The 27253-nt window shown below is 46.4% G+C and overlaps 1 protein-coding gene across 4 annotated transcripts in view; it reads left to right on the forward strand.

Moving 5' to 3' along the window:
• The window catches only part of LOC116984701 (non-muscle caldesmon-like), a 168339-nt gene that overhangs the window by 94342 nt on the left and 46744 nt on the right, over window positions 1–27253 (forward strand). For all 4 annotated transcript variants that reach the window (XM_033039017.1, XM_033039016.1, XM_033039014.1 and 1 more), the window contains exons 2-6: window positions 183–347; window positions 4239–4671; window positions 6339–6478; window positions 21066–21312; window positions 22825–22965. In XM_033039017.1, coding sequence (XP_032894908.1) covers window positions 183–347; window positions 4239–4671; window positions 6339–6478; window positions 21066–21312; window positions 22825–22965 — 1126 coding nt within the window. The remainder of the gene's footprint in view (window positions 1–182; window positions 348–4238; window positions 4672–6338; window positions 6479–21065; window positions 21313–22824; window positions 22966–27253) is intronic.

Below are 27253 nucleotides of genomic sequence, written 5' to 3' on the forward strand. Positions count from 1 at the left end.
ACACATATATATATATATGTCTTGTTTATCTGAGATAAATATCTTAGATCTTAGATATTTATTTAGACCTTCTGTAAATATCGAAATACTATTTAGATAGCATTAATTATCATCGCTAACTAAATTAATTGCCGGCCGCTGTGAGGAGGCTGGTGTAATTTTATGTTGCACTTTTCCGACAGGTTGACTGCACAGCGGAGCATAGAAGATGAGGAGGAGATAGCTCGGGAGCGCCGGAGACGGGCGCGTGAAACGCGTCGCTATGACGATGATGAGAATGGGTCTTACGCCGGCAGCACCCCATCCACGCCTGCGTTTGAAAGCCACCGAACGACCAAGAAAAACCAGTAGGTCCATCACCATGCATGGTTTATAAAACCTCTCTGGCAACTCTGAGATCTAGTTAACACACTGATAGACATTATGACACAAATAGAAGACACAATGGGACGGAGTAACTCAGCGACTCAGGCAGCATCTCTGGAGAACAAGGATAGGCCATGTTTTGGTCAGGGACCTTCTTCAGACTAAGTTGCACCAGCATTTTGTGTCAATTTTCAATACATGCATTGTTTCGGGTCTGGACCAATTTACCTCAGTGTTCTGTCTGTCCGGAGTGTGCACGATCTCCCCGTGATTTTCCTCCGGTTTCCTCCCACATCCCAAAGGTGTGCGGTTTGTAGCTTAACTGGCCTCTGTAAATTGTCCCAGGTGTGTAAGGAATGGATGATAAAGTGGGATAGCATCGATCTAGTGTTTAAGAAGGAACTGCAGATGCTGGAAAATCGAAGGTAGACAAAAATGCTGGAGAAACTCAGCGGGTGAGGCAGCATCTATGGAGCGAAGGAAATAGGCAACGTTTCGGGTCGAAACGTCTGAAGAAGGGTTTCTAGTGTGAGCAGGTGATCGATGGTCGCCGTGGGCCAGGGTGGGCTGACAGGCCTATTCCCATACTGGATCTCCAAACCTACATCCGCTAAATAGTGCGCACAAGACCAATGTGGTCAGATTGTGAGATGGGGCCACTGAACTTTACTGCTGCTTGTTCACCTTATGGAAGTTTAAAGATTCATGATTTTTGTCTGTGGGATCTGCATTTACTGAGCCTGGTGTGTAACATATAACATAGAGCAGTACATAGAAACATAGAAAATAGGTGCAGGAGTAGGCCATTCGGCCCTTCGAGCCTGCACCGCCATTCGATATGATCATGGCTGATCATCCAACTGAGTATCCTATCCCTGCCTTCTCTCCATACCCCCTGATCCCTTTAGCCACAAGGGCCACATCTAACTCCCTCTTAAATATAGCCAATGAACTGGCCTCAACTACCTTCTGTGGCAGAGAATTCCACAGATTCACCAGTCTCTGTGTAAAAAATGATTTTCTCATCTCGGTCCTAAAATACTTCCCTCTTATCCTTAAACTGTGACCCCTAGTTCTGGACTTCCCCAACGTCGGGAATAATCTTCCTACATCTTGCCTGTCCAACCCCTTAAGAATTTTGTAAGTTTCTATCAGATCCCCCCTCAATCTTCTGAATTCTAGCGTGTACAAGCCGAGTCTATCCCGTCTTTCTTCATATGAAAGTCCTGCCATCCCAGCACAGCACAGGAACAGGATGTTTGACACACAATGACCGTGCTGAACATGATGCCAAGTTAAACTAATCTCCGCTGCCTGCACTTGCTCCATATCCCTCCATTCCCTGCATTTCCATGTGCCTATCTAACAGCCTCATAATGTTACACCGACAGCACCCGGGGTCAGGATCGAACCTGGGTCTTTGGCGCTGTGAGGCAGCAGCTCTACCCGCTGCGCCATTGTGTCGCTCCATTGGGAGTCTAAACCTCAACTTGAATGCCAATCAGTCACTATATTGAAATTGCTGTTCCATTTACACAACAAATGTGATTTACAAATATCTAGCAGCCATTTTATACAACAGAATGTTTTGCTGACTTCTTTGCTGTTTAAGCCAGAGGATAGAATGGAAATGAGAAAGAATATCACGAGAATATCATTTTTTAACTAGATGTTACCTGGAAGCAATTTTGGAATGTTATGTTCCACCTGTTTTCTACTTCAATCCATCTGTGGCATTAAATTCCACAGATTCACCACCCTCTAGCTAAAGGAATTGCTCCTCATCTCCATTCTAAAGGTACATCCTTTTATTCTGAGGGTGTGCCCTCTGATCCTAGACTCTCCAACCACTGGAACCATTCTCTCCATATCCACTCTATTCAGGCCTTTCATTACTGGGTAGGTTTCACTGAGATACCCCCTCTCCCCCTAATCCTTCTGAACCCCAGTGAGCGCAGGCCCAGAGCAGTCATAGAGCAGGGTTTGCTGCACAACCGTGAGTGTATTAAGTGTATTCATCGTGAATGTATTGGGTGTATTAATCCCGAGAATATTGGGTGTATTAATTAGGAATGTATCCAGTGTATTAATTGGGAGTGTATTGAATGTGCTAATTGTGAGTGCATAGAGTGTATTAAGTATTAACCATGAGTGGATAGAGTATTAATTGTGAGTGGATTGAGTATTACTCGTGAGTGGATTGAGTATTACTCGTGAGTGGATTGAGTATAGTAATCGGGAGTGTATTGAGTATTATATGTGAGTGTGTTGAGTGTATCACTCCGGAGTGTAGCAAGGAACACATCTTTGTGAAGGAGAGATTGTAGCCAGCTTGCCTGGATGGATAGTGCAGAGGCTGTTCGGGCCTGATCCCGGAGAGCTCCCGGCTTCCATAGGAGCATGCTCCAACACACGTCAGCTTTGCATTTGACAAAACACGAGCTACTCTACAGTCGAAATGTTGTGATAGTTCCTGGAAAGCGACATAACTGTACGACCTACGGTAGAATTACATTTACTGAAAGGTACAGAGAGCCAGAAGTGAATGCGAGTATTCACAAAGCCCTTTGAATGTACAACGCTCTCGGGATGGTTGAGTTTGACTGAGACCTAACGTGTGATCTCAGTTTACAAAACGTTGATGCCGCATAAAATGTTGTGGCAGCTTCCCAATCTGCGATGAAAGATTATGCAAGGAATTAGCAATACATCTTGTTTCAATGAATCTGCTTTACAAAGAACACAGTGGCTGCAGTGAGTTGACTCGTATTACTGTCCAGGCAGTTGAAGAAAGACATTAAACTACACAATAGAGGAAACCGCACTGTTAATGTTAACTTTCTTTCTGAGCCAAGCTTTTTGTTGGCAAGAAATCGGCAACCTAATTAAAAGCAGGATGAGTATTTTTTGTACACACCGTTACAAATGTTTTTGGGAAGTGCCGGGTCCGTGGTCGTTCAGCATGGCTTTAGTCCATTGGTGACCTTCAGAGACTGCAGTTGGTGCAACCTAACTTCTTTGGAGAACAACTTCCTTTAGTTGCAGTATGATAGTGGCACCACAAATTCAGGAGGAAAAGGCTTAGGTTTAATATTGTCACGTGTACCAAGGTATAGTGATTTGCATGCTATCCACACAGATCAGATAATACCATCAATACAACCAAGTCAAACTCAAGTACAATAGGTGGGGCAACGGGGAAGATACAGATTGCAGAATATAGTTTTCCATATTGTAGCACATCAGTTCCATAGACAAAGTGCAATGTTTACAATGGGGTAGATGTACCCTAGCTTATGGGCTATTTCCAGTAAACAGTCATTTCGACAGTGACACAGGGTATGTTACTGCTGTATTTTGTCAAAGTGGGTCTCTGTGGATGCCTTGCAAGATTAAGCAACCACTTCTGGCACCACGTAAAGGTTTGTTACATAAAACACTGGCTCAGGCGATTAGAATATTGCATTAGTGTGGATGAAATTCAGCAAACAGAGAGCAAGGATAACTTCTTTAAGTAAAATAAGTTATTAAGTATTATCAGCATTAAGTTAAAGCAAGGAACTGCAGATGCTGGTTTCCCAAGGAAAGACATAAAATGCTGGAATAACAGCAGGTCAGGCAGCATCCCTGGACAACTTGGATATGTGACATTTTGGCTCAGGACCATTCTTCAATCCGAAGAAGGTTCACAACCCAAAACATCACCTATACATGTTTTCCAGTCTGAAGAAGGGTCCCAACCCGAAACATCACCTATCCATAATTTCCCAGGAATGCTGCTTAACTGTGCTGAGTTACTCCAGTACTTTGTGTTCTGCGTTAATAAATAAGAGTTTATTAATTAATTGTTTTTTCTTCTTGGTTGATCACAGATATGATTTGAACTGCAAGTCGACCAATTCTGCCCTGGATGAGGATGAGGGCTTCAGCGACTGGACTCAGAGAAGAGAAGAGCGTCGGCAGAAACGGAGGGAGGAGCAGGGATTGTCGGAGGAAGGTCACGTCACCGACTCCACCGTGGGACTCAGCTTCACCGTGAGAGAGAGAAGGGAGCAGGAGGACCAAGAGGAGGCAGGGATGGGCAAACTGAAGACGTGGCAGATGGAGGAGGAGAGCAGGATGCGCCAGAGGAAACAGGAGCAGGAGGAAGAGAGCCGTCAGTGTGAGCGGAAGCTAAAGGAAAAGGAGGAGGTGGAGAGAGCTCAGATGGAGGACAGACAACGATTGAAGTATCTGAGAGAAGAAGGAGAGAGATTGGACCAGGAGAAAATGGAAAAAGAGAGATGGAAGGTGGAGATTGAAAAGGTAAGGGGAAAAAATCGAGTCACTGAGTCATGTAGTACGGGAACAGGCCCTTCAGCCAAATTGCCCATGCTGACCAAGATGGCTAATTGGACTAGTTGGGCTGAAGGGCCTGTTTCCGTGTTAGATGACTCTTTGACTTTACTTTAGTTTAGAGATACAGCACGTAATCAGGCCTTCGGCCCACCGAGTTAACACCAACCAGCGATCCCCATACACTCGGACTCTCCGACACACTGGAGCCAATCTATGCAAACCTGCATATCTTTGGAATGTGGGAGGGAACTGGAGCACCCGGGGAAAATTCACGCGGTCACGGGGAGAACCTACAAACTCACAGACAGCCGTAGTCAGGATCGAACCCGGCTCTCTGGCACTGTAAAGCAGCAACTCTACCGCTGTGCCACCCTGCTGCCCAAACTTGAACTTGTAAACAAGTTCCCATTAGCTAATCACCCGGCAATGATTTACCATTAATAGATGAACTTGATCGATCTTACCACAAGCAATGGTTTGAATCAGCCAGATGGACAAAGTGCAGCTCTGTGTATGCCACTGAACTCTAGTTTATCTAAATAAAGAGAGCTTTACCCAGTGTCTGATCCAATGGTGTGCGATGTTGATGTGGGGAGAGGAATAACTAGCAGAGTTCCACACACCTATACGTGGCTTGGACACGCTAGAGGCAGGAAACATGTTCCCGATGTTGGGGGAGTCCAGAACCAGGGCCACAGTTTAAGAATAAGGAGTAAGCCATTTAGAACGGAGACGAGGAAACGCTTTTTCTCACAGAGAGTGGTGAGTCTGTGGAATTCTTTGCCTCAGAGGGCGGTGGAGGCAGGTTCTCTGGATGTTTTCAAGAGAGAGCTAGACAGGGCTCTTAAAAATAGCGGAGTCAGGGGATATGGGGAGAAGGCAGGCGGGTACTGATTTTGGGATGAATCAGCCATGATCCATTGAATGGCGAATGCTGGCTCGAAGGGCCAAATGGCCTACTCCTGCACCTATTGTCTATGTCTATAAAGCTATCACCTCTCGTCATTGCTATTTCCATCCTACAACATGTCTACTATTCAACATTTACGATTACTTCTTTTCTATCATGTCCCACAACCAAAACATCCGGCATTGCAGAGAAGGAACCAACGTCTATCCAACCTATCCTTAATGCGTCACTAGTTGTGGTAAACCCCTCTGAACCCATCAAGCCTCCACTTCCTTCTGTAATGAGGCAACCAGAACTGCAAGCAATACTCCAAATGCAGCCTGACTAAAGTCCTATAGACAGACACAAAATGCTGGAGTAACTCAGCGGGACAGGCAGCATTACTGGGGAGAAGGAAGGGATGATGTTTAGGGTCAATATCCTTTTCAGTCTGAAGACTGAAGAAGGGTCTTGACCCGAAACGTCACCCCTTCCTTCTCTCCAGAGATGCTGCCTGTCCCGCTGAGTTACTCCAGCATTTTGCGTCTGTCTTCGGTTTAAACCAGCATCTGCAGTTCCTTCCTGCACACAAAGTCCAATAGAGCGGCTTCATGACTTCCTGACTCTTATACTCAATGCCCTGACCTACGAAGACAAGCATAACATTTGTGAATTAAAAAATGAATCAGATTGATTAATGAATGAATGAATTCATGGACTTCATGTTTAATTGTCTGTTCTTCAGAGACCAAAAGAAAACGAGATGAAACTATCCATCGCACCCAGGTCATGGATTGGAGATCTTCATTATGAAGAGGAAAATGACTGTGTGCAGAATAAAATGGCAGCGTATCAGAGCTACAGAACGACCAAGACAGTACAAAGGTAATGTCCTGGATATCATGGCAGGAAAAGTAGAAACATATTTCCAATTTGTTGCAACTAAGTATGTAGGTATTAGGTTTAGGATTATTATTATCACATGTAGCAAGGTCCAATGAAAAGCTTTATTTTGCATCATATCCAATCAGATCAGATAATACCATACATAGACACAATCAAGTCAAACTCAAGTGTAATAGGTGGAGCAAAGGGGTAGACACAGAGTGGAGAATATAGTTCTCAGCATTGTAGCTCAACAGCTCCAGAGCCAAAGTCCAAAGTCCACAATGGGGTAGAATTGAATAGGGACAGGTGCCCCAGTTTATGGAAGGACTGTACAGAAGCCTGATAATGGAGGGGAAGAAGACAGGATATCATAGAGTGATACACAATGTACTCAAGAACATTGGGAGGTAACCACTGTGTATGCAGTGCAGCTTGTTATAGTCATACAGCACAGAAACAGGCCCTTCGGCCCAACTTGCCCATGCCGATCAAGATGCCCCATTTGTACTAATCTCACCTGCCTGTATTTTACCCATATCCTTTCTTATCCATGTTATTTAAACCTTTCCCATAAATGTTACTATCCAAGTGTCTCTTGAATGTTATTATTGGACCTGCCTCATCTATTCCATATACCCACCACTCTCTGTGTTAACAAGTGTCTCTCCCGGTTCCTATTAAACATCTTATCCCTCTCACCTTAAAGCTCTGTCCCCAGGTTCTTGATTCCCCTACCATAGGTAAAAGATCATGCCCTACCCTATCTCTCCCCCTCATGATCTTATATACCTTGAGTTCTTGATTCCTCTACTCTGGGATAAAGACTCTATGCATTCACATTATCTATCCCCCTTGTGATTTTATACACCTCTATAATTATACCCCTGATTACTCCAACAACTAAAGACCTAGCCTGCTCAACCTCATCCTTTAGCATAGAGCCCTCGAGTCCTGGCAACATCCTAGTGAATGTTAAATTGAGAGTGAAATTCTACATCCCACACGGGGGATTTTGGTCAGGAAAATACTTTTATGCTTCTTTCTTCGCCCTCCCCCCTCGCCCCCCCCCCCCCCCCCCCCCCCCCCCCGCTCAAGTTCAAGTCCACCACCATTCCTACTCTGCTTTATAACAACATTTGAATCTGACATTTTTTAAACCACTAGAAATGAAATTGCTTTCAAGTCAGTTAGTTCTGCTATTGTTTGAGGCAAAGATACCATGGAAGACATCGTATGGAAATTATTATATTGTAATTGAAAACACGTTCTCTGAGAATAACCAGTATCTCTTTGAATGTCATGCAATTTCCAAATAGAAATGTTACAGCTGCATTTATCCAAACTGCAAGAAAAGTATAAATCCTAAGGCTTCAAATAGTGTCAGAACATAGAATAAAAATCTGTACAGTTTAGTTTACATTAGAGATACAGCATGGAAACAGGTCCTTTGGCCCACCAAGTCTATGCCGGCCATCTATCAGCCATTCACACTAGTTCTATGTTATCCCACTTTCTCAGCTACTCCCTACACATTAGGGTCAATTTATAGAGGCCAATTAACCTGCAAACTCACACGTGGTCATAGGGAGAACGTGAAAACTCTACACGCAGACAGCACTCGAGGTGAGGATCGAACTTGGGTCACTGACACTGAGGCAGCGGCTCTATCAGCTACACCACTGGGCTTCCCCAGGGATGTTAATAGGGCAAAATATCCCAAGAATCTCAAAGGAACAGGAACCGAAAACAAAAACATAGATCAATACAGCACAAGAACAGGCCCTTCGACCCCACAATGCATGCGCTGAACATGATGCTAAAACTTTGTGTGAAAGTAAACAGCTGATTCCCTTTGACGATAGACGCAAAGTGCTGGTGTATCTCAGCAGGTCAGGCAGCATCTCTGGAGAAAAATAAATTGACGTTTCGGGTCGGAATCCTTCTTCAGGCCCTTTGAATCCAACTATTTTCCTTTAAATATGTTTAATTGCACTCACAATTTTGTTGGAGGTCTTCACCTGAGGAAATGCAGCTGTGCATGAGCAGCAAGATGTCAAGGACCATAAGATAGGTCACTCTTTAGTCTCTTTCTTGCATCGTCTGCTGGGGGAGTTGGATTGGGTCAGGCTGAATGTTGAGAGGTTGGCTAGAGATCGGGTTATCCAGACTATGTGATGAATGGAGGAAGGATCAGGTCAAGGAAAAGCTGCCATGGAACGTGAGTTGTTGGGGAGGGGAGAGGGGAGAGCAGGCTGGGTGGTTGGGGTGTAGAATCAATAGTTAGTGGGGAGGGGTAGACCAGATTTGGAGGGAATGGATTTGGGAAGGAATTATACCTATTGGAACATAGAACAGGAACAGGCCTTCAGCCCACAATGTCTGTGCCGAACATGATGCCAAGGCCAACACTGATCTGCCTGCACATGATCAGTTTAGTTTAGTTTATTGATATGGTCCACTGGGTCCGTGCCGACCAACATTCACATGGTCACTAGTTTTATCCCACACACTAGGGGCAATTTACAGCAGCCAATTAACCTCCAAACCCACCCTTCTTTGGAGTGTGGGAGGAAACCCGAGCAACCAGATAAAACCTACGTGTTTACAAGGAGAACATACAAACTCTGTACAGACAGCACCCGTAGTCAGAAACTAACCCGGGCCTCTGGCGCTGTAAGGCAGCAACTCTACCGCTGCGCCACCATGCCACCCAGTTGATGGATGTCAAAGCAGACTCGAAGTGCCAGAAGGCCGATCCTTTCTCTGGATTCTTGCATCCTCCCGTTACAACATATCACTTCCCTTCCAACGGTTACAGTGTGGTACATTGACGTTCAGCTTATAGGTAGTCTTGGAACAATGATAGTTTGCTTATGGGATACAATGACCTTCAGCTAATGTACAGGTTCAGGTACATTGGCATTTCAAGAATTCAGTACACTCAACCTTGTTAATGGATACATTGTTTAACTGTAATGGGATGCATTTCATTCAGTTACTTACCATTGACCTACTGCTGTTAAACATGGATATCCTGCCAGTAGCCACAAGTACACTGACATCTCTCTCCAGCCACTACAAACAATACGTTGGCCCTTTTCCAGGCCCTGGTTGACAGTGAGCCACGTTCTGACCTTGTCATGTTGGCCAATGATCTGAAGTGGGTGGTAGATGCTGTTGATTCCAGCCACAAGCCTGGCTCACCTGAGACAGCAAGCGTCTGGCACCAAGTGCCTCTGGCACCTTCCACGTCCTCAAGGCCGGCTGTGGGAGGCGCTGCAGGGACACAAAGGCTGAAAGTGGCCGGGCGAGGAGTGGGACAATCCAGACAGGGGCGACGGCTGGACTCGAGCACGGACTTTTGGAAATGGCGCCAAAACCTCACGCCGCTTGCATGCTGTCTCAGTGGACTATTTCTATACACTTAGTACTATCAGGGATTGTGATTAGGGATGGCAACACTTTACTGAACTGCATGCAAAAAAATAATTTCACTCTACGTCTGTGCAAGTGATAATGAACAACTATTGAACTACCCTAGGTAGACACAAAATGCTGGAGTAACTCAGCGGGTGAGGCAGCAGCTCTGGAGAGAAGGCGTGGGCGACATTTCGGGTAGAGACCCTAATCATTTCTCCGTCTCCCTGCTCCCATCCCTCAGAAGAAACAGAGAATTAAAATCACACGCCACCAGACTCAGGAACAGCTTCATCGCCTCCATTATCACCTAGAGAGTTGTGAATCTGTGGAATTCTCTGCCACAGCAGGCAGTGGAGGCCAATTTACTGGATATATTCAAGAAAGAGAGTTAGATATAGCTCTTAGGGCTAACGGAATCAAGGGATATGGGGAGAAAGCAGGAACGGGGTACTGAATTTGAATGATCATCCATGATCATATTGAATGGCGATGCCGGCTCGAAGGGCCGAATGGCCTACTCCTGCACATATTTTCTATGTTTCTATGTGCCTTCTGAATGGTTCTTCCATAAGCTAGGGTACTGTACAATTCACCTATAACGCATTCCAGACATTGGACTTTGTCTATGGAACTGATGCGCTACAATGCTGAGAACTATATTCTGTACTCTGTATCTCCCCCTTTGCTCTACAAGCACATACTTATGTTTGACTTGATTGTATTTATGTATGGTATATTATTGGACAGACTTTACACTAGCACTATCAGACACACTGGCGACAATTTACAAATTTTACTGAAGCTAATTAACCTACAATCCTGTACGTCTTTGGAGTGTGGGAGGAAACCGCAGCGCCCGGAGAAAACCCACGCGGTCACGGGGAGAAGATACAGAGTCCGCACAGACAGCACCCGTAGTCGGGATCGAACCAGCGCTGTAAGGCACCAACTCTACCGCTGCGCCACAGTGCCGCTTGCATGCAAAACAAAGCTTTTCACTGTACCTCAGTACACGTGGCAATGTTAAACCTAAACCTATGGTGCATGCAAACATTTTGAGACTTTTGTCTATTATGAGCCACCTTAATGTTGCCTAATACGCATGCTTGGTGCATGGGTGGTCTAGCAAGTGACATGTTACTGCACTGTGTTTATAAGCATGATGTAATGCACTAGGACCTGGCTATGCTCCAGTGAGTTTGAATCATCTAAGTACAACATTATGAATGTAATTGAGCATAACTCATGGGTCTTTGAGTCAGTGTGGGGCCATTTCAGAATACAGCACCCCAGCTGAAAGTATAAATGCAGAAACAAGGAACGTTGCAGTCGGTGATGTATAATTTAAAAAAAGACGCAAGGTGCCTGAGTAACACGGCAGGTCGGGCTGCATCCCTGTAGAACATGGATAGGTGACGTTTTAGGTTGGGACATTTCTTCAGATTGAGCACTGGATGGGGGGAAGGAAGCTAGAAGAGTATACAGGAAGGACAAAGCATGGCAGGTCATGCGAGTCGCGAGACGCATTGATAGGATAGACAGTCAGAACCTTTTTCCCAGGGTGGAAATATCGAACGCTAGAGGGCATAGCTATAAGGTGAGAGGGGGAAAGTATAATGGAGATGTGCGGGGCAAGTCTTTTTACACAGAGGGTGGTGGAGAGCCTAGAATGCACTGCCAGGGTTGGTGGTGGAGGCCGATATGATAGTAATGTCTAAGAGGCTTTTAGATAGGCACATGGAAGTGCAGGGGATAGAGGGATATGGATCATATACAGGCAGATGAGATTAGTTTAACTTGTTCGGCATCATGTTCGGCACAAACATTGTGGGCCGAAGGGCCTGTTCCTGTGCTGTCCCATTCTATGTCACCATGGCAGAGCTTTACCAGTTTTATTACCCTCCCCCAGCAATCAGTCTGAAGAAGGGTCCCGGCACGAAACGTCACCTATCCATGTTCTCCAGAGATGCTGCCTGACCCGCTGAGTTACTCCAGCACGTTGTGTCTTAACCGAAAGTGTAAATGCAATGGTTGTGCCCTATTATTTCCAATAACTCTCAGGTCAGGAGGAGTGCTGACATTGAAGATGAGTTAGCTGTGATACAGAAAGGAAGCATGACATCAACGTCTTCACCCACGCTTTTCACAAAACATCTGCCACAGTGACTCACCAACTGAGCTCTGACTTTGCAGCATTTCTCCTACTCCTTGCTTAATAATGTTCATCACCAAGGGTTTCATGAGACCATGATGAGCAGAGTCGTGAGGCTTTCATCCCTTACACTCTACAAGTAGCATGTTTATAGTATTCAAATGGCACAGTGGTGCAGCGGTGGAATTGCTGCCTCACAGCGCCAGAGACCCGGGTTCAATCCTGACTTTGGGTGCTGTCTGTATGGATTTGTACATTCTCCCTGAGACCACGTGGGTTTTCTTCGGGTGCTCTGGCTTTCAAAAAGCATCCGGGTCCGTAGATCGATTGGCTTTGGTAAAACATTGTAAATCGTTCCTAGTGTGTAGGATAGTGCTAGTGTATGGGGCGATCCCTGGACGACGCAGACAGTGGGTTGAAGAGCCTGACTCCATGCTGTATCTCGAAAGTAAAATCTAAAGTAAAGACATTGCCATGGGGGAAAGTGGGTGAGCATTTAGAGCATTGCTTGCAAAAGGACGAGCTAATTGTTTGAAGGGGAAGATATGAGTCAGTGGTTCAATGCATGAGCCAGATTTCACATGCGTGTGATTACCAGATGTTAGTCATCACCCTGAACGTCACTGTTACAGCATGGTCCTGGGTCCTGTGTATGCCAGATTGACCATTGATAACTAACAAACAATAGTGAACTCATGTTGCAGCTGTATAAAGGGCCTGTGCCACTTGGCTGTCATTCGCTCGCCATTTACGCGACCTGCTAGCGGGTGGGTAGCGCGTGGGTAGCGCGGGACGGGCGCATGGAGTGGTGTGGAGGAGCGTGGACTTCGTCCTGAACGAGATCTTCGCGCGCCACCGGCCATGTCGCGTAACTGCCGGCCAAAGTGGGACAGACCCAAGACCCTGGCGCGGCGCAACGTCTCACCTCCAACAGCAGCAGAAGCAGGCAAACGATCGCCGAGCTCGACCTGGGGCTCACGGCCATTGCGGATCCGGATCCGCCCCCACTCTTACTCCCAGAGCGGGGCCAAGATGATTGGAGATGGACACAAAATGCTAGAGTAACTCAGCGGGACCGGCAGCATCTCTGGAGAGAAGCAATGGGTGACGTTTCGGGTCGAGACCCTTCTTCAGACTGTGGAACTGATGCGTGGCAATGCTGAGACCTATATTCTGGATTCTGTATCTTCCCCTTTTTCAATTAACGTACAAACCCGCACGTCTTTGGAATGTGGGAGGAAACTGGAGCACCCAGAGATATCCCACGTAATGGTCTCATCGTTCTGCGCTCCAAGCAATAGAGTTCTAGCCTGCTCAACCTCTCTCTCCCTACATTTACCTTCACATAATCCATATCCCTCCTTTCCCTGAATATCCATGTGCCTACCTCAAAGACTCATAAAGACCGCTATCATATCTGCCTCCACCACCACCCCTGGCAAAGTGTTCCAAGCACCCACTGCCCTCTGTGTGTAAAAAAAAACACCTTCAAGCTCTGCCCTTTAGCATTTGACATTTCCACCCTGGGGGAAATAAGGTCCACCCTATCTAATCCTCTCATAATTTTATATTCTTCTATCAGGTCTCTCCTCAACCTCCGACATTCCAGAGAAAAGGGGAAATATAGAAAATAAAATTGTGTCATGAAATCCTTCTTGAGATATTAATAGTCAGATTCGTAGTGCATGAGAGGCTGCCTCGTGTTCGGAATATGAATAGAAGAATATGTTAACTATTTTCTTTTACTAATATCATGAATGCAGTTTTTCATGAGTAACTCAAAGACATAGTGTTAAACTCAAAAAAAACTTTTAGAACCTGCAATTCACTTTGAAAAATTCCAAGAAAAATTTGCTCCTTTGGTAAATATTTTTCATTGCATTGACTTTGACTTAAGACTTTAGAGATACATTGCAGAACCAAGCCCGTGCTGACCAGCGATCACCCCATACACGTACACTAGGGGCAATTTTCAATCTTTTATACTCAAGCCAATTAACCTACAAACCTGTATGGCTTGAGAGTGTGGGAGGAAACCGGAGCACCCAGAGAAAACCCATGAGGTCACAGGGGGAACATACAGTTGCTGGAAATGGGTTGGCGACAGTCCTGTTGCAAATGGAAATAATTCCAGAGCTAAATTTCACATAAACTTTTTGCTGAGGACGGGTCCCAGCCCAAAATGTCGTCTGACCATTCCCTCCACAGATGCTGCCTGACCCACTGATCCCTTCCAGCACGATGTGTATTTGTTAGAAACGTAGTTTGTGCTGTTTTCAATGATGTTGACAGCAATATCTGGAGGATTTAAGAGTTAGGAAGAGAGGAACAGCATGGTGCATCACAGTGTTGATAGTGGTCTTTGAGACTGTTAATCTTTGAAGACCTTTTTTAACCTCAGATATATCACAGTTTAAGTTTTGTGGGGAGAAGTACCAAGGTTGGGAAGAGAAGAGATACATGCATTAAATGGTTGTGTTGTGTTAAGAATCATAGCTTATGACCAAGCAGCCTGTGTGTTATTAGTCACAGTCATACACCATGAAAATGGGCCTTTTGGTCCAATTCATCCATACCGGCCAAAATGGCCCAACTAATCTAGTCCCAATTGCCCACATTGGGCCTATATACCTCTAAACCAGTGGTTCCCAACCTTTTTTTGGCCATGCCCCACCTAATCACCTCTAAAATCCTGATGCCCCCCCCCCCCCCCCCCCGTGTGGTGATATATAATTCTTATCATTTAAAAAGTGAACTCCGTTTCAACTGAAGAAGCTTAAAATGCCAATACCTTGGTTTAAACAAGCTTCAAAAGAAATATGATAATAAAAGAGTATTCACAGGTAATAAAGAGAGAGAACATTTCTATATTAGAATATTGAAATATTTGTGGATTGGCTCAATTGCCCCCCTTAAAAATCAAATTGCCCCCCTGTGGGGCGTACGCCCCACGTTGGGAACCACTGCTCTAAACTTTCCTGAGGTCATCTGTCGCCAGCCCTGATTTGTCCTAACCTTTTCTCGCCTTTAGTTTGTTCCACCTGACCCCCCCCCACCCCACCCCACCTATATCCGCACCTCTACTTTCAGTCTGAAAAAGGATTCTGGCCCAAGCGTACACGTGACAATAAACTAAACTCAAGCTCCAGCATCCTTGCAAGTGCTCTCTGCGTGTACCATGTGAACACCCCTCAGCTTCCTGTTGTATGAAGAGTTAACATTGTGGCTTTCATGTACTGTGGCTATATCGCTCAGTTTCCTTCCTGTGCAAGTTCTTCTCTATTTTCTGGTGTTGCATTGAAGCAAAAGCTAACTTGGTTTCTCTGATGGCTGAGGTGCAGGAACATTCATCGCGACACTCGTCTCTCAGGTAACACAATCCTTGCCGGGCGGGAGCCCCCAGAATCTTTGCTTCTGATCCAGAGTTATGCTGGCTGACTTCCATGTGGCAACAATTCTTAGATGTGTAGATAGGGAAGGGAGTTTTCCCAAAATCAAATACAAGACGGTATAGTTTTAAGGTGAAAGGGGCAAAGTGTAAAGCAAATGTATGGGGCAAAGGCTTTTTTACAGAGTGGGTAGTGGGTGCCTGGAATGTGTTGGTGGAAGCAGATACATTAGTGGCAGTTAAGAGGCAGGTCGATATGCAGGGAATGGAGGGAATTTATTTTAGTACAGTGTACTAAGTTTAGTTTAGTACAGTCTACTGTACCAAAGTGAAAAGCTTTTTGTTGCATGCTATCCAGTCAGTGAAAAGGCCATACTTAGGTTAGTTTCGTGTAGATTATTGCCACGTGTACCGAGGTTCAGTGAAAAGCTTTTTTGTTGCATGCTATCCAGTCAGCGGAAAGGCTATACATGGTTACAATCAAGCCACCCACAGTGTGTAGATACAGGTCGAAGGGTAAAGCATTTAGTGCAAGATATAGGCCAATAAAATCCCACTAAAGATAGTTAGAAGGTCTCCAGGGAGGTAGATGGGTGGTCAGGACCGCTCTCTAATCCAGTTCAGTTGCCTGATAACAGCTGGGAAGAAACTGTCTCTGAATCCAGTTATACTTTTTCAAACTTCTGTGTCTATTTCCTGATGGGAGTGGGCAGACGAGGGAATGACTGGGCTGAGACTATTCCTTGATGATGCTGGTGACCTTGCCGAGGCAGCGTGCAGTGTAGATGGAGTCAGTGGAATGGAGGTTGGTTTGCAAGATAGTCGAGGGCGGCTACGTCCACAATTCTCTGCAATTTCTTGCAGCTGTTCCCAAACCAAGCTCTGATGCAATGCAATAAAATGCTTTCCACGGCACATCTGTAGAAGTTGGTGAGGGTTGTTGCGGTTTATGCTGAACCTCATAAGTCTCCAAGCTATTAGAGGCGTTGGTGAGCTTTCTTGGCCATTACTTCAATGTGGCTGGTCCAGGACAAATATCTGATGATATTTCGTCCTAGGAACTTGAAGTTTTCAACCATCTCTACTTTGGTGGCATCAATGTATACCAGGGTGTGTGAACGGAACTCGATTACAATCTCCTTTGTCTTGCTGACATTGAGGGAGAAGTTGTTGGCTGGGCACCAGGTTACAAGGTTTGCAATCTCCTTCCTGGATTATGTGCAGGCAGATAAGATTTGATGGCGACATCATGTTGGGCATGGACATTATGGGCTGAAGGGCCTGTTCCTGTGCTGTACTCTTCTATGTTCTATACTCTAAATCAGTGGTTCCCAACCTTTTTTTGGCCATGCCCCACCTAATCACCCCTAAAATCCTTTTGCCCCCCCCCCCCCCCCGGTGTGGTGATATATAATTCTTATCATTTAAAAAGTGAACTCCGTTTCAACTGAAGAAGCTTAAAATGCCAATACCTTGGTTTAAACAAGCTTCAAAAGAAATATGATAATAAAAGAGTATTCACAGGTAATAAAGAGAGAGAAAATTTCTATATTAGAATATTGAAATATTTGTGGATTGGCTCAATTGGCCCCCTTAAAAATCAAATTGCCCCCCTGTGGGGCGTACGCCCCACGATGGGAACCACTGCTCTAAATGATGCCAGTGTGTGCAGTGCAATGTGACTGTAAAGATTATGCTGTGCCTTCCTTCCTCCAGTTCCACCCGGCTGTGTCATTGCTGATCTCCTGAGGTGACCACAGGCTTTCGAGTTTATACGCCCATGAAAGAGCTGCCGGTTTAATATGAAATTGCAAATAGATGCCCACTTTGTGAGGGTGAACCCTTCCACAGTTCCCCAACGATCACCTGTACATTAGTTCCATGATATCACAGTTTTGCATCCTACACACTAGGGGCAATTTAGAGAAGACAATTAACCTACAAACCCGCCCGTCTTTGGGGTATGGGAGGTAACCAGAGCACCCGGAGAAAACCCACGCAGACACAGGGAGAACGTGCAAACTCTGTAAAGTCAGAACTCATCATCAGGATTGAACCTGGGTCACAGTACTGTTGAAAGAAATTTGTTTAGTTTAGTTTAGAGATACTGAGTTGAAACACGTCCTTTGGCCAACCGAGTCAGCACCGGCCAGTAATCACCCGAACACTGTTTCATATTCACCGTTCATATCTCAGTCTGAAGAAGGGTTCCGAACCAAAATGTCACCTATTCCTTTTCTCCAGAGATGTTCCCCGACCCGCTGAGTTACTCCAGCATTTTGTGTCAATTTCCCACACCCTAGGGGAAATTAGGTTAATTCCCACAGAGGACCAATTAACCTACAAACCCGCACGTCTTTAGGATGTGGGAGGAAACCGGGGCACCCAGAGAAAACCCACACTGTCACAGGGAGAAGGTACAAATTCCACATAGATGGCTCCCGAGGTCAGGATCGAACCCGGGTCTCTGGCGATGTGATGCTGTGCCACTGTGCCGTAGTGTTGGAAGGGGACTCTGGGATTTTGACCAAAGGGCTGGTGGCCAACACATCGGGATAGTGTGTGAGTCGCTGGGGGGACTTGCGGTGATGCAGCTCATTTGATCTTCCTTCTTGTCCATACTGACAGGAGAGGTCGTGCAGCCCGGAAATGGTGTTGAAAGATACGTGGCTTGTGGTGTAATGTATCCTGTCGATAATGCACACTGCAACCTCTCTGCATTGGCTTTTGGAGGCAGAAACACACAAAAAGCAAACTGTGTTGACCAGGTTGGCGTAAAGCACACGGACTGCAATTAAAGCCCCATTCTGTCCTCAATAATGCCACTGATCAGCAAAGTTGCTGATTAATCTGAAATGTGATTGTAGGGAATTAACATTTAGTGTTAGTCCAGATTCAGGGACAGTTTCTTCCCAGCTGTTACCAGGCAACTGAACCATCCTATCACCAACTAGAGAACAGTTCTGACCTCCCAGCTACCTCATTGGAGACCCTTGGACTATCTTTATCCAGACTTTACTGGACTTTATATTGCACTGGACATTATTCACGTATCTGTACACTGTGGAGGACTCGATTGTAATCATGTACAGTCTTTCCACTGACTGAATAGCATGCAACAAAAAAAAGCTTTTCACTGTACCTCAGTACACATGACAATAAACTAAATTGAACTAGTTTTTAGATTTAGAATGACAGCAAGGAAACGTGCCCTTCGGCCCACCACGCCCACCATCGATCACCTGTTCACATGAGTTCTCTGTTATCCCACTTTCTCATCCACTCCCTACACACTAGGGGCAATTTATAGAGGCCAATTAACCTACAAACCTGAGGTAGACACAACATGCTGGAGTAACTCAACGGGTCAGGCAGCATCTCTGGAGAGAAGGAATGGGTGATGTTTCGGGTCGAGACCCTTTTTCAGAATGATGTCAGGGGAGTGGGCAGGACAAAGATAGAATGTAGTCAGAGACAGTAAGACTAGTGGGAGAACTGGGAAGGGGATGGGGATGGAGAGAGAAAGCAAGGGCTATCTGAAGTTAGAGAAGTCAATGTTCATACCGCTGGGTATGAGCGAAATATGCGGTGCTGTTCCTCCAGTTTGGTCAGATTGGGAAAGGGTGGGGAGTTGAAGTGCTGAGCCACCGGGAGATCAGGTAGGTTAAGCAGAGCGGAGGTGTTCAGCGAAACGATCGCCGAGCCTACATTGGTCTCGCCGATGCAGAGAAGTTGACCTGGAATGAGGTTGGAGGAGGTGCAAGTGAACCTCTGCCTCACCTGTAAAGACTGTTTGGGTCCTTGGATGTAGTCAAGGGGGGAGGTAAAGGGACAGGTGTTGCATCTTCTGCAGTTGCAGGGGAAAGTAACTGGTGGCTTGGGTGGGAAGGGACGGGTTTACCAGGGAGTTTCGGAGGGAACGGTCTCTGTGGAAAGCAGAAAGGTGTGGAGATGGGAAGATGTGGCCAGGAGTGGGATCCCACTAGTCTTATGGGCCTGTCCCACTTACGCGACTTTTTCGGCGACTGCCGGCACCCGTCATAGGTCGTTGCAGGTCGCCGAAAATGTTCAACATGTTGAAAATCCAGCGCCGACCAGAAAGACGCTACGACTCTTTGGGCGACTGAGGAGACTACTCACTACTCACGACATGTCACGGGGTGAAGCCTGTATGATCGTGAGTAGTTGCCCAAAGAGTCGTACCTTGTTCTGGTCGCCGCTGGATTTTCAACATGTTGAAAATTTTCGGCGACCTGCAACGACCTATGACGGGTACTGGCAGTGGCCGAAAAAGTTGCGTCAGTGGGACAGGCCCATAACTGTCCCCAACTACATTCTATCTTTATCCGGCCCCCTCCCCTGACATCAGTCTGAAGAAGGATCTCGATCTGAAACGTTACCCATTCCTTCCCTCCAGAGATGCTGCCTGTCCCGCTGAGTTACTCCAGCATTTTGTGTCTACCTTCGATTTAAAAAAGCATCTACGGTTCCTTCCTACACAACCTACAAACCTGCATGTCTTTGGGATGCGGGAGGAAACTGGAGGAAACGCACGCAGTCACAGGGTGAATGTTCAAACTCTGAGCAGACAGCTCTTGAGGTCTGGATCAAACCTGGGTCTCTGGTGCCGTGAGTCAGTGGCTCTACCCAATGCGCCACTGTGCTGCACAATTGTTGCTTGTATAAAGTATAGAACTCTGATGAAGTCTTCTGAAGAAGGGCCCCGCCCCGAAACTGCACCGATCCATGCTCTCCAGAGATGCAGCTTGACCAGCGGAGTTACTCCAGCACCTTGCGTCATTTTTTATTAAACCAGCATCTGCAGTTCCTGGTGTCTCCACCTCGGCTGATGAATTGCCTTTCCTGGTTCAGTGATGTTTAGAGCAGTTGCAGCTGGCTTGGTCTTCCTAAACTCAGACAATGAAACACAGATCCAGGAAGTGATCCAGTAATCTCTGGCATTCTTGTCATTTTCCTCACACAATGCTGACAACTCACATAATATTGGACCAGCTGGCCTGGGCTTTGTATTTCCATTCACATTACATCTAGCCAGGAGACCAGACTACAACATTAAGATTAGCTTTTCCTTGTATATAATCTTGCAGTCACTTGCTTTCCTTAACCATATCCCTCTTCCATATTTATGTCGCATGTGCAGGTAAAATTAACCAAATCCCCCTTTCACTGTAATTTAATCTGTGTGTCTTAACAGTTTTCCATGTTTAATTTAATTTAGTTTAGAAATACAGTGCAGAAACAGGCCCTTCGGCCCTCCGAATCTACACTGGCCAGCAATCCCTGCACACTAGAACAATTTACAATTTTACCCAAGCCAATAAACATCAAGGCCACATGTCTTTGGGATGTGGGAGGAAACCGGAGTACCCGGAAAAACCCCACAAGGAGAACGTGCAAGCTCCACATAGACAGCACCTGAGGTCAGGATCAAACGGGTCTCTTGCGCTGGCTGTGAGGCAGCAACTCTACTGCTGCACCACAGATTGCTGCAGGAGCAACAGTGAAGCTGCATTAATTTTGGGGCAATGTTTATGTCGAGCGCTTCTTGAGTTGATGTTGTCGGTAGATGTTTGATCTCGCTGTGCTCTGCCCCCCCATCGCAGCGAGTTGCCGGAAGCGGAAGAGGATGGAGAGCTGGCACGGCTGGAGGCGGAGCAGAAGCTGGAGCAGATCCGCCGCAGTCTGGACGAGAAGGAGACGCAAGAGTACGAGCGGCTGAGGCAGCGGGGCCATGACAACGAGCTGGAGCTGGAGGAGATGAAGAGTAGGAGGGAAGAGCGGCGCAGGGCACGAGAGGAAGAGGAGCAGCTGCGACAAGTGCAGGAGCAGGAGCTGCTGGCCAAGGAGGAGGTAGGCACCGCTCCCCGCCTTAATGGCAATTCCTATAGTTGTTGAGTCACGACACCAACTCACTAGGCGTTGTTTTCACTGGAGCGTCGGAGGTTGCAGGGAGACCCAATAAAAGTATACAAAGTTATAAGAGGCATAGATAAGGTAGACAGTCAGAACCTATTTCTCTGCTAAGTGCTGTAATTGAGAGTCTTGGCCTCAGTTGAATAATTTTCAGTCGCTAGCTTTGGAAAGTCATTCTGAGTGTGGGAATAAGAATGCCTGGTCTTCCCATGGGATTACAATGTAGGAATCTTCCAATAAATAATCTTTATCATTTAGACAATAGACAATAGGTGCAGGAGTAGTCCATTTGGCTCTTCGAGCCAGCACCGCCATTTAATGTGATCATGGCTGATCATCCCCAATCAGTACCCCGTTCCTGCCTTCTCCCTATATCCCCTGACTCCGCTATCTTTAAGAGCCCTATTTAGCTCTCTCCTGAAAGTATCCAGAGAACCGGCCTCCACTGCCCTCTGAGGCAGAGAATTCCACAGACCCACAAATCTCTGTGAGAAAAAGTGTTTCCTCGTCTCCGTTCAAAATGGCTTACACCTTATTCTTAGACTGTGGCCCCTGGTTCTGGACTCCCCCAACATCAGACATGTTTCCTGCCTCTAGCATGTCCAAACTCTTAATAATCTTATATGTTTGAATAACATCTCCTTTCATCCTTCTAAACTCCAGAGTATATAAGCCCAGCCTTTCCATTCTCTCAGCATATGACAGTCCCGGGAATTAACCTTATAAACCCAAGAATGTCTTTTCTCAAATTAGGGGACCAAAAATGCACACAATACTCCAGGTGTGGTCTCACTAGGACCCTATACAAATGCAGAAGGACCTCTTTGCTCCTATACTCAACTTCTCTTGTTATAAAGGCCAACATGCCATTTGCTTTCTTCACTGCCTGCTGTATCTGCATGCTTACTTTCATTGACTGATGAACAAGGACCCCCAGATCCCGTTGTACTTCCCCTTTTCCCAACTTGACACCATTTAGATAGTAATCCGCCTTCCTGTATTTGCTACCAAAGTGGATAACCTCACATTTATCCACATTAAACTGCATCTGTCATGCATCTGCCCACTCACCCAACCTGTCCAAGTCACCCTGCTCCCATAGCATCCTCCTCACATTTCACACTGCCACCCAGCTTTGTGTCATCTGCAAATTTGCTAATGTTACTTTGAATCCGTTCATCTAAATCATTGATGTATATTGTAAATAGCTGCGGTCTCAGCACCAAGCCTTGCGGCACCCCACTAGTCGCTGCTTGCCATTCTGAAAGGGACCTGTTAATCCCTACTCTGTTATGGCTGATCATCCATAATCAGTACCCCGTTCCTGCCTTCTCCCCATACCCCCCCGACTCTGCTATCTTTAAGAGCCCTCTATAAATTACAGTTCAAATTGTTGTAAGTTATATTGGGCGGAGACCTCCAACAACATTACACTTGGTTCTCGCGCAGGAGGAGAAGAGAAGAATGAGGGAAGAGCGAGAGCAGCGAAGGATGGAGGCAGCAGAGAAACGGCAAAGGGTGCTGAGTGTTTCAGGTAGTGAGATGGAGGACCCATTTGTCCCACTCAGCCCCAAGAGCCCAACTATTAAGGTAAGAACGGCAGCGGTTATATTTGCTTTGGCATGTGTAAAGACTAAGATCCACAAGGCTAACAACGCCATATAAGTCCTGAGATGGTTATGTGGGAAAGAAGACATTGCAAGGACCCGACATGCCAACAAGGTATATTACCAAGATAGACACAAAATGCTGGAGTAACTCAGCGGGACAGGCAGCATCTCTGGAGAGAAGGAATGGGTGACGTTTTGGGTCGAGTGTCGACCCGAAACGTCACCCATTCCTGTCCAGAGATGCCGCCTGTCCCGCTGAGTTACTCCAATTTTAGCAATATTCCGTGTAAACCAGCATCTGCAGTTCCCTCCTATACAAAATATGCTCCCTGTGATTGTGGCCGCCCCATTACAGGAAAGGGTGCAGAGGCGGTTCGCCAGAATTATGCCTGGATTAGAAGGTATTAGTTACAGGGCGAGGTTGGACAGACTTGCACTTTTTTCTCTTGACTGCCAGAGGTCGCAGGGAGACCTGATTAGATTCATATAAAATTATAATAAAGATTATAGATACGGTAGACAGTCGGAACCTTTTTCCCAGGGTGGAAATGTCAAGGAGAGAGGTGCCATGTTTAAAGGAGATGAGTGTGGAAAGATTCTGACACAGAGGGTGGTGGGGCCTGGAACATACTGCCAGGACTGGTGGTGGAGGGATATACGATAGTGGTGTTAAAGAGGCATTTGGATAGGCACATGATATGCAGCGAATGATCACGTGCAGGCGGATAATAGTTGGTCTTGGCAGTAAGTTTAGCATTGACATAGTGGGCTGAAGGGCCAGACAGACCCAGTGCTTTACTGACCTATGGTGCCACGACCTGGGGGCCTGCACTATAGGGAGAGGTTGGGCAGGCAATGCTTTTATTCCTTGGAGCGCTGAGGGGTGATCATATAGAGGTGTATAAAATCTCTTCCCTTCATGAAGAGTGGGAGGCAGCCGGAGAAAACCAACGCAGTCACAGGAAGAACATACATACTCCGTCCAGTCAGCACCTGTAGTCAGGACCTCACACGGGTCTCTGGCGCTGTTAAGGCAGCAACACTACTGCTGCGCCACTGTGCCGTCCGACTTGCATTATTTTAAGAATGAATGCTCTGCAAAATGCACTGCTTGCTGCACAAAAATGTTTGTGATCCTAAATAGTGTTGGCCTGATGCATTTGTGGCTTTTGGTGAATGTCTAGGATAACATTATGGTGTGCCAGCGGCGATTTCAAGCTAACCATCTTCACAATAGACCCAATTGTATGATATTCCTCTAAACTGTCCATGTGTTAACTCCTGAGTTCCCATTGATTTTTTTGGTGAGCCAAACTTCCAAATCGTGTTTGTCACACAGTATTGAATGTGTACTTGTTTGCTCTCTAAAGCTGTTTGAAGTCTTGAATAACGCTTTAGCCGTCTTAATTAGAGCGCCAACCTTCCTGTTCATCGCGGTGTGTGTCTGTATCACCTTGATTTTGCACCGTGTGAATTTCACTCAGACAGCGCCTTCCCCGCATGCCCCGGTCCCCCGCCTGTATAACAGGCTGGTGAAGGAAGCAATGTGTATGTAATCCACTATGTGTCAGTCGCCGTTCTAGTTACCGGTTTTTCAGGCGACTGTCGGCAACTTGACAGTCGCCGGCAGTCGCCTGAAAAATCGCCTAAGTGGGACAGACCCATAAGGAGCACCTTTTTCAGTCAGGGTAGTGGTTATATGGAACGAGCTGTCAGAGACCGGTAGTTCCAGCAGGTACAATAATAACATTTAAAAGACACTCGGATAGGTACATGGAAAGAAAGGATTTGGAAGGATGTGGGTTAAATGATGCAAATGGGACTAGTTTAGATGGGGCATCTTGGTCTGCATGGAGGAATTGGGCCAAAGGGCCTGTTTCTGTGCTGAATGACTCTATGACTGATGTACAGGCCAGGTACGAAGACATGGGGGACTAATATTTTGATTCATGGATCCATAAATAGACAAGGAGGTACTTAAAAAGAGACCAAATCACAAAGTGCAGGATTAAATCAGCAGGTCAGGCAGCATCTCTGGAGGAAATTACACATTATTAATAATGACACAATATTACAAAGTTTGCAAACAGCATGAAACTCTAAAACACAGTCATCATCCTGGGGGGTAACATGCCTCGGGCGAAGGTTGGCTGGATTCTGACTCTTTCACTTCAAAGGATATCTCTTTGATATGCAGCATTCACCTTTACTGCCTACAACTACATGTATTAGCTTGGCAATGTGTGGCGTTAGCAGTGCTGCCAGCACGATGTATGGTCTTTTTTAAATCAGTTTCCATCTCCAATGCATGCAGACCGTTGAAGTGGGTGCCTATCCCGTCGATGTGCATAGTGTAAGCTGTTTGAACATTTGCCTCGCTCCTCCCCCTCTCCCTCCTCCTCCCTTCCATCCCCCCCTCTCCCCACCCTTTCTCACTCTCCCCCACCCTCCTCCCCTCTCCCCATCCTCCACCCCTCTCCACACACTTTCTCCCCTCTCCACACACTTCCTCCCCTCTCCCCATCCTCCACCCCTCTCCACACACTTCCTCCCCTCTCCCCACTCCTTTCTCCCCTCCACTCCTCCCTCCCCTTTCCCTATTCCATCCGCCCCCCTCTCCTCACATCTCATTCCTTCTCCCCTCCCCTCCTTCCTCGCTCCCCACCCCTCCCTATCCTCCCCAACCAACTCCCTCTCCCCTTCCCCTGACATCGCGCCTCGACTCCCTCCACCCCCACCCTAATCTACGTCGGCTCTCCCTCCTCCCTTCCCCGGCCTCGCCCCTCCCCTTCCACTCTGCCCCCACCTCCCACCATCGCCCCTCCCCTTCCCCTCTCCCCCACCTCCCTCCATCACCCCTCCTCCCTCCCTGACCCAAACTCCCCCGCTTGGACGCGTGTTGTAGCAGACACAATAGAGCATGAGTTAACTCGCAGCTGCCAGTAAGGTTTTCATTTATCTACCAGATGGTGCATTAACAAACCCCAGCATTACAGTGTCACTCACACTGTGCATTGAGCAGCAAGATGGAACTGGCCTAATGTTCATTGTAGAAGGGACCTTACCTCACTTACATACAACATAGAACATTACAGCACAGGGACAGGCCCTTTGGCCCACAAAGTCTATGCCGAACATGAGTCCAAGACTAACCCTTATCCATATCCCTGCATATCCACATGCCTATCCAAAATCTCTTAGACACTGCTATCGTATCTACGTTCACCACCACTCCTAGCAGCTTGTTCCAGACGCCCACCACCCTCCGTGTAAAAAAATACTTGTCCTATACATAGAAATATACTTGTCCCATACATAGAAAGAAAATAATAATAATAATAATGGATGGGATTTATATAGCGCCTTTCTAATACTCAAGGCGCTTTACATCGCATTATTCATTCACTCCTCAGTCAAACTCGATGGTGGTAAGCTACTTCTGTAGCCACAGCTGCCCTGGGGCAGACTGACGGAAGCGTAGCTGCCAATCTGCGCCTACGGCCCCTCCGACCACCACCAATCACTCACACACATTCACACACAGGCAAAGGTGGGTGAAGTGTCTTGCCCAAGGACACAACGACAGTATGCACTCCAAGCGGGATTCGAACCGGCTACCTTCCGGTTGCCAGTCGAACACTTAGTCCATTGCGCCATCTGTCGTCCCAATAGAACAGTAGAGCTCAAGAACAGGCCCTTCAACCCACAATGTCCGTGCCAAACATGATCCAAAACACTCTCTTATCTGCCTGCACATAATCCATATACCTCCAATTCCTGCATTTCCATGTATCATATGACAACAAAACACTCTTGACTCATGACTATGTTATCCCACTTTCTCATCCACTCCTTACACCTCTGGCAATTTTACAGAGGGTCAATTAACCTGACTTGCGCATTGAGAGTGTGTTCCTCTTTTAAAGAAGGAGCTGTTTGTATCGCTGGTTGCCTGGGCAACTGAAGCACCTGTTTCCTATTTCCTGACTCCATTTTCCATTCACCAGATGGACAATATCCCTCACTTCCTTAGTTGCAAATCCTGTAAAGCAACACTGCAGATATAACATGTGTGGAAATGATTGTTGTCGTGCTTGTAAAACAAGTCTTTATCAGTAGTTTATTGGAGTAGTTTAGTTTGGAGACACAACATGGAGATGGGCTCTTCTGCCCACTGAGTCCACACACACACCATCGATCTCCCGCTTCTACTTCCGACACATGAGGGAGAATTTTCACAGAGGGCCAATTAACCTACAAACCTGCAC

This window comes from Amblyraja radiata, chromosome 20 (assembly GCF_010909765.2).
Source record: "Amblyraja radiata isolate CabotCenter1 chromosome 20, sAmbRad1.1.pri, whole genome shotgun sequence".
NCBI lineage: Eukaryota > Metazoa > Chordata > Chondrichthyes > Rajiformes > Rajidae > Amblyraja > Amblyraja radiata.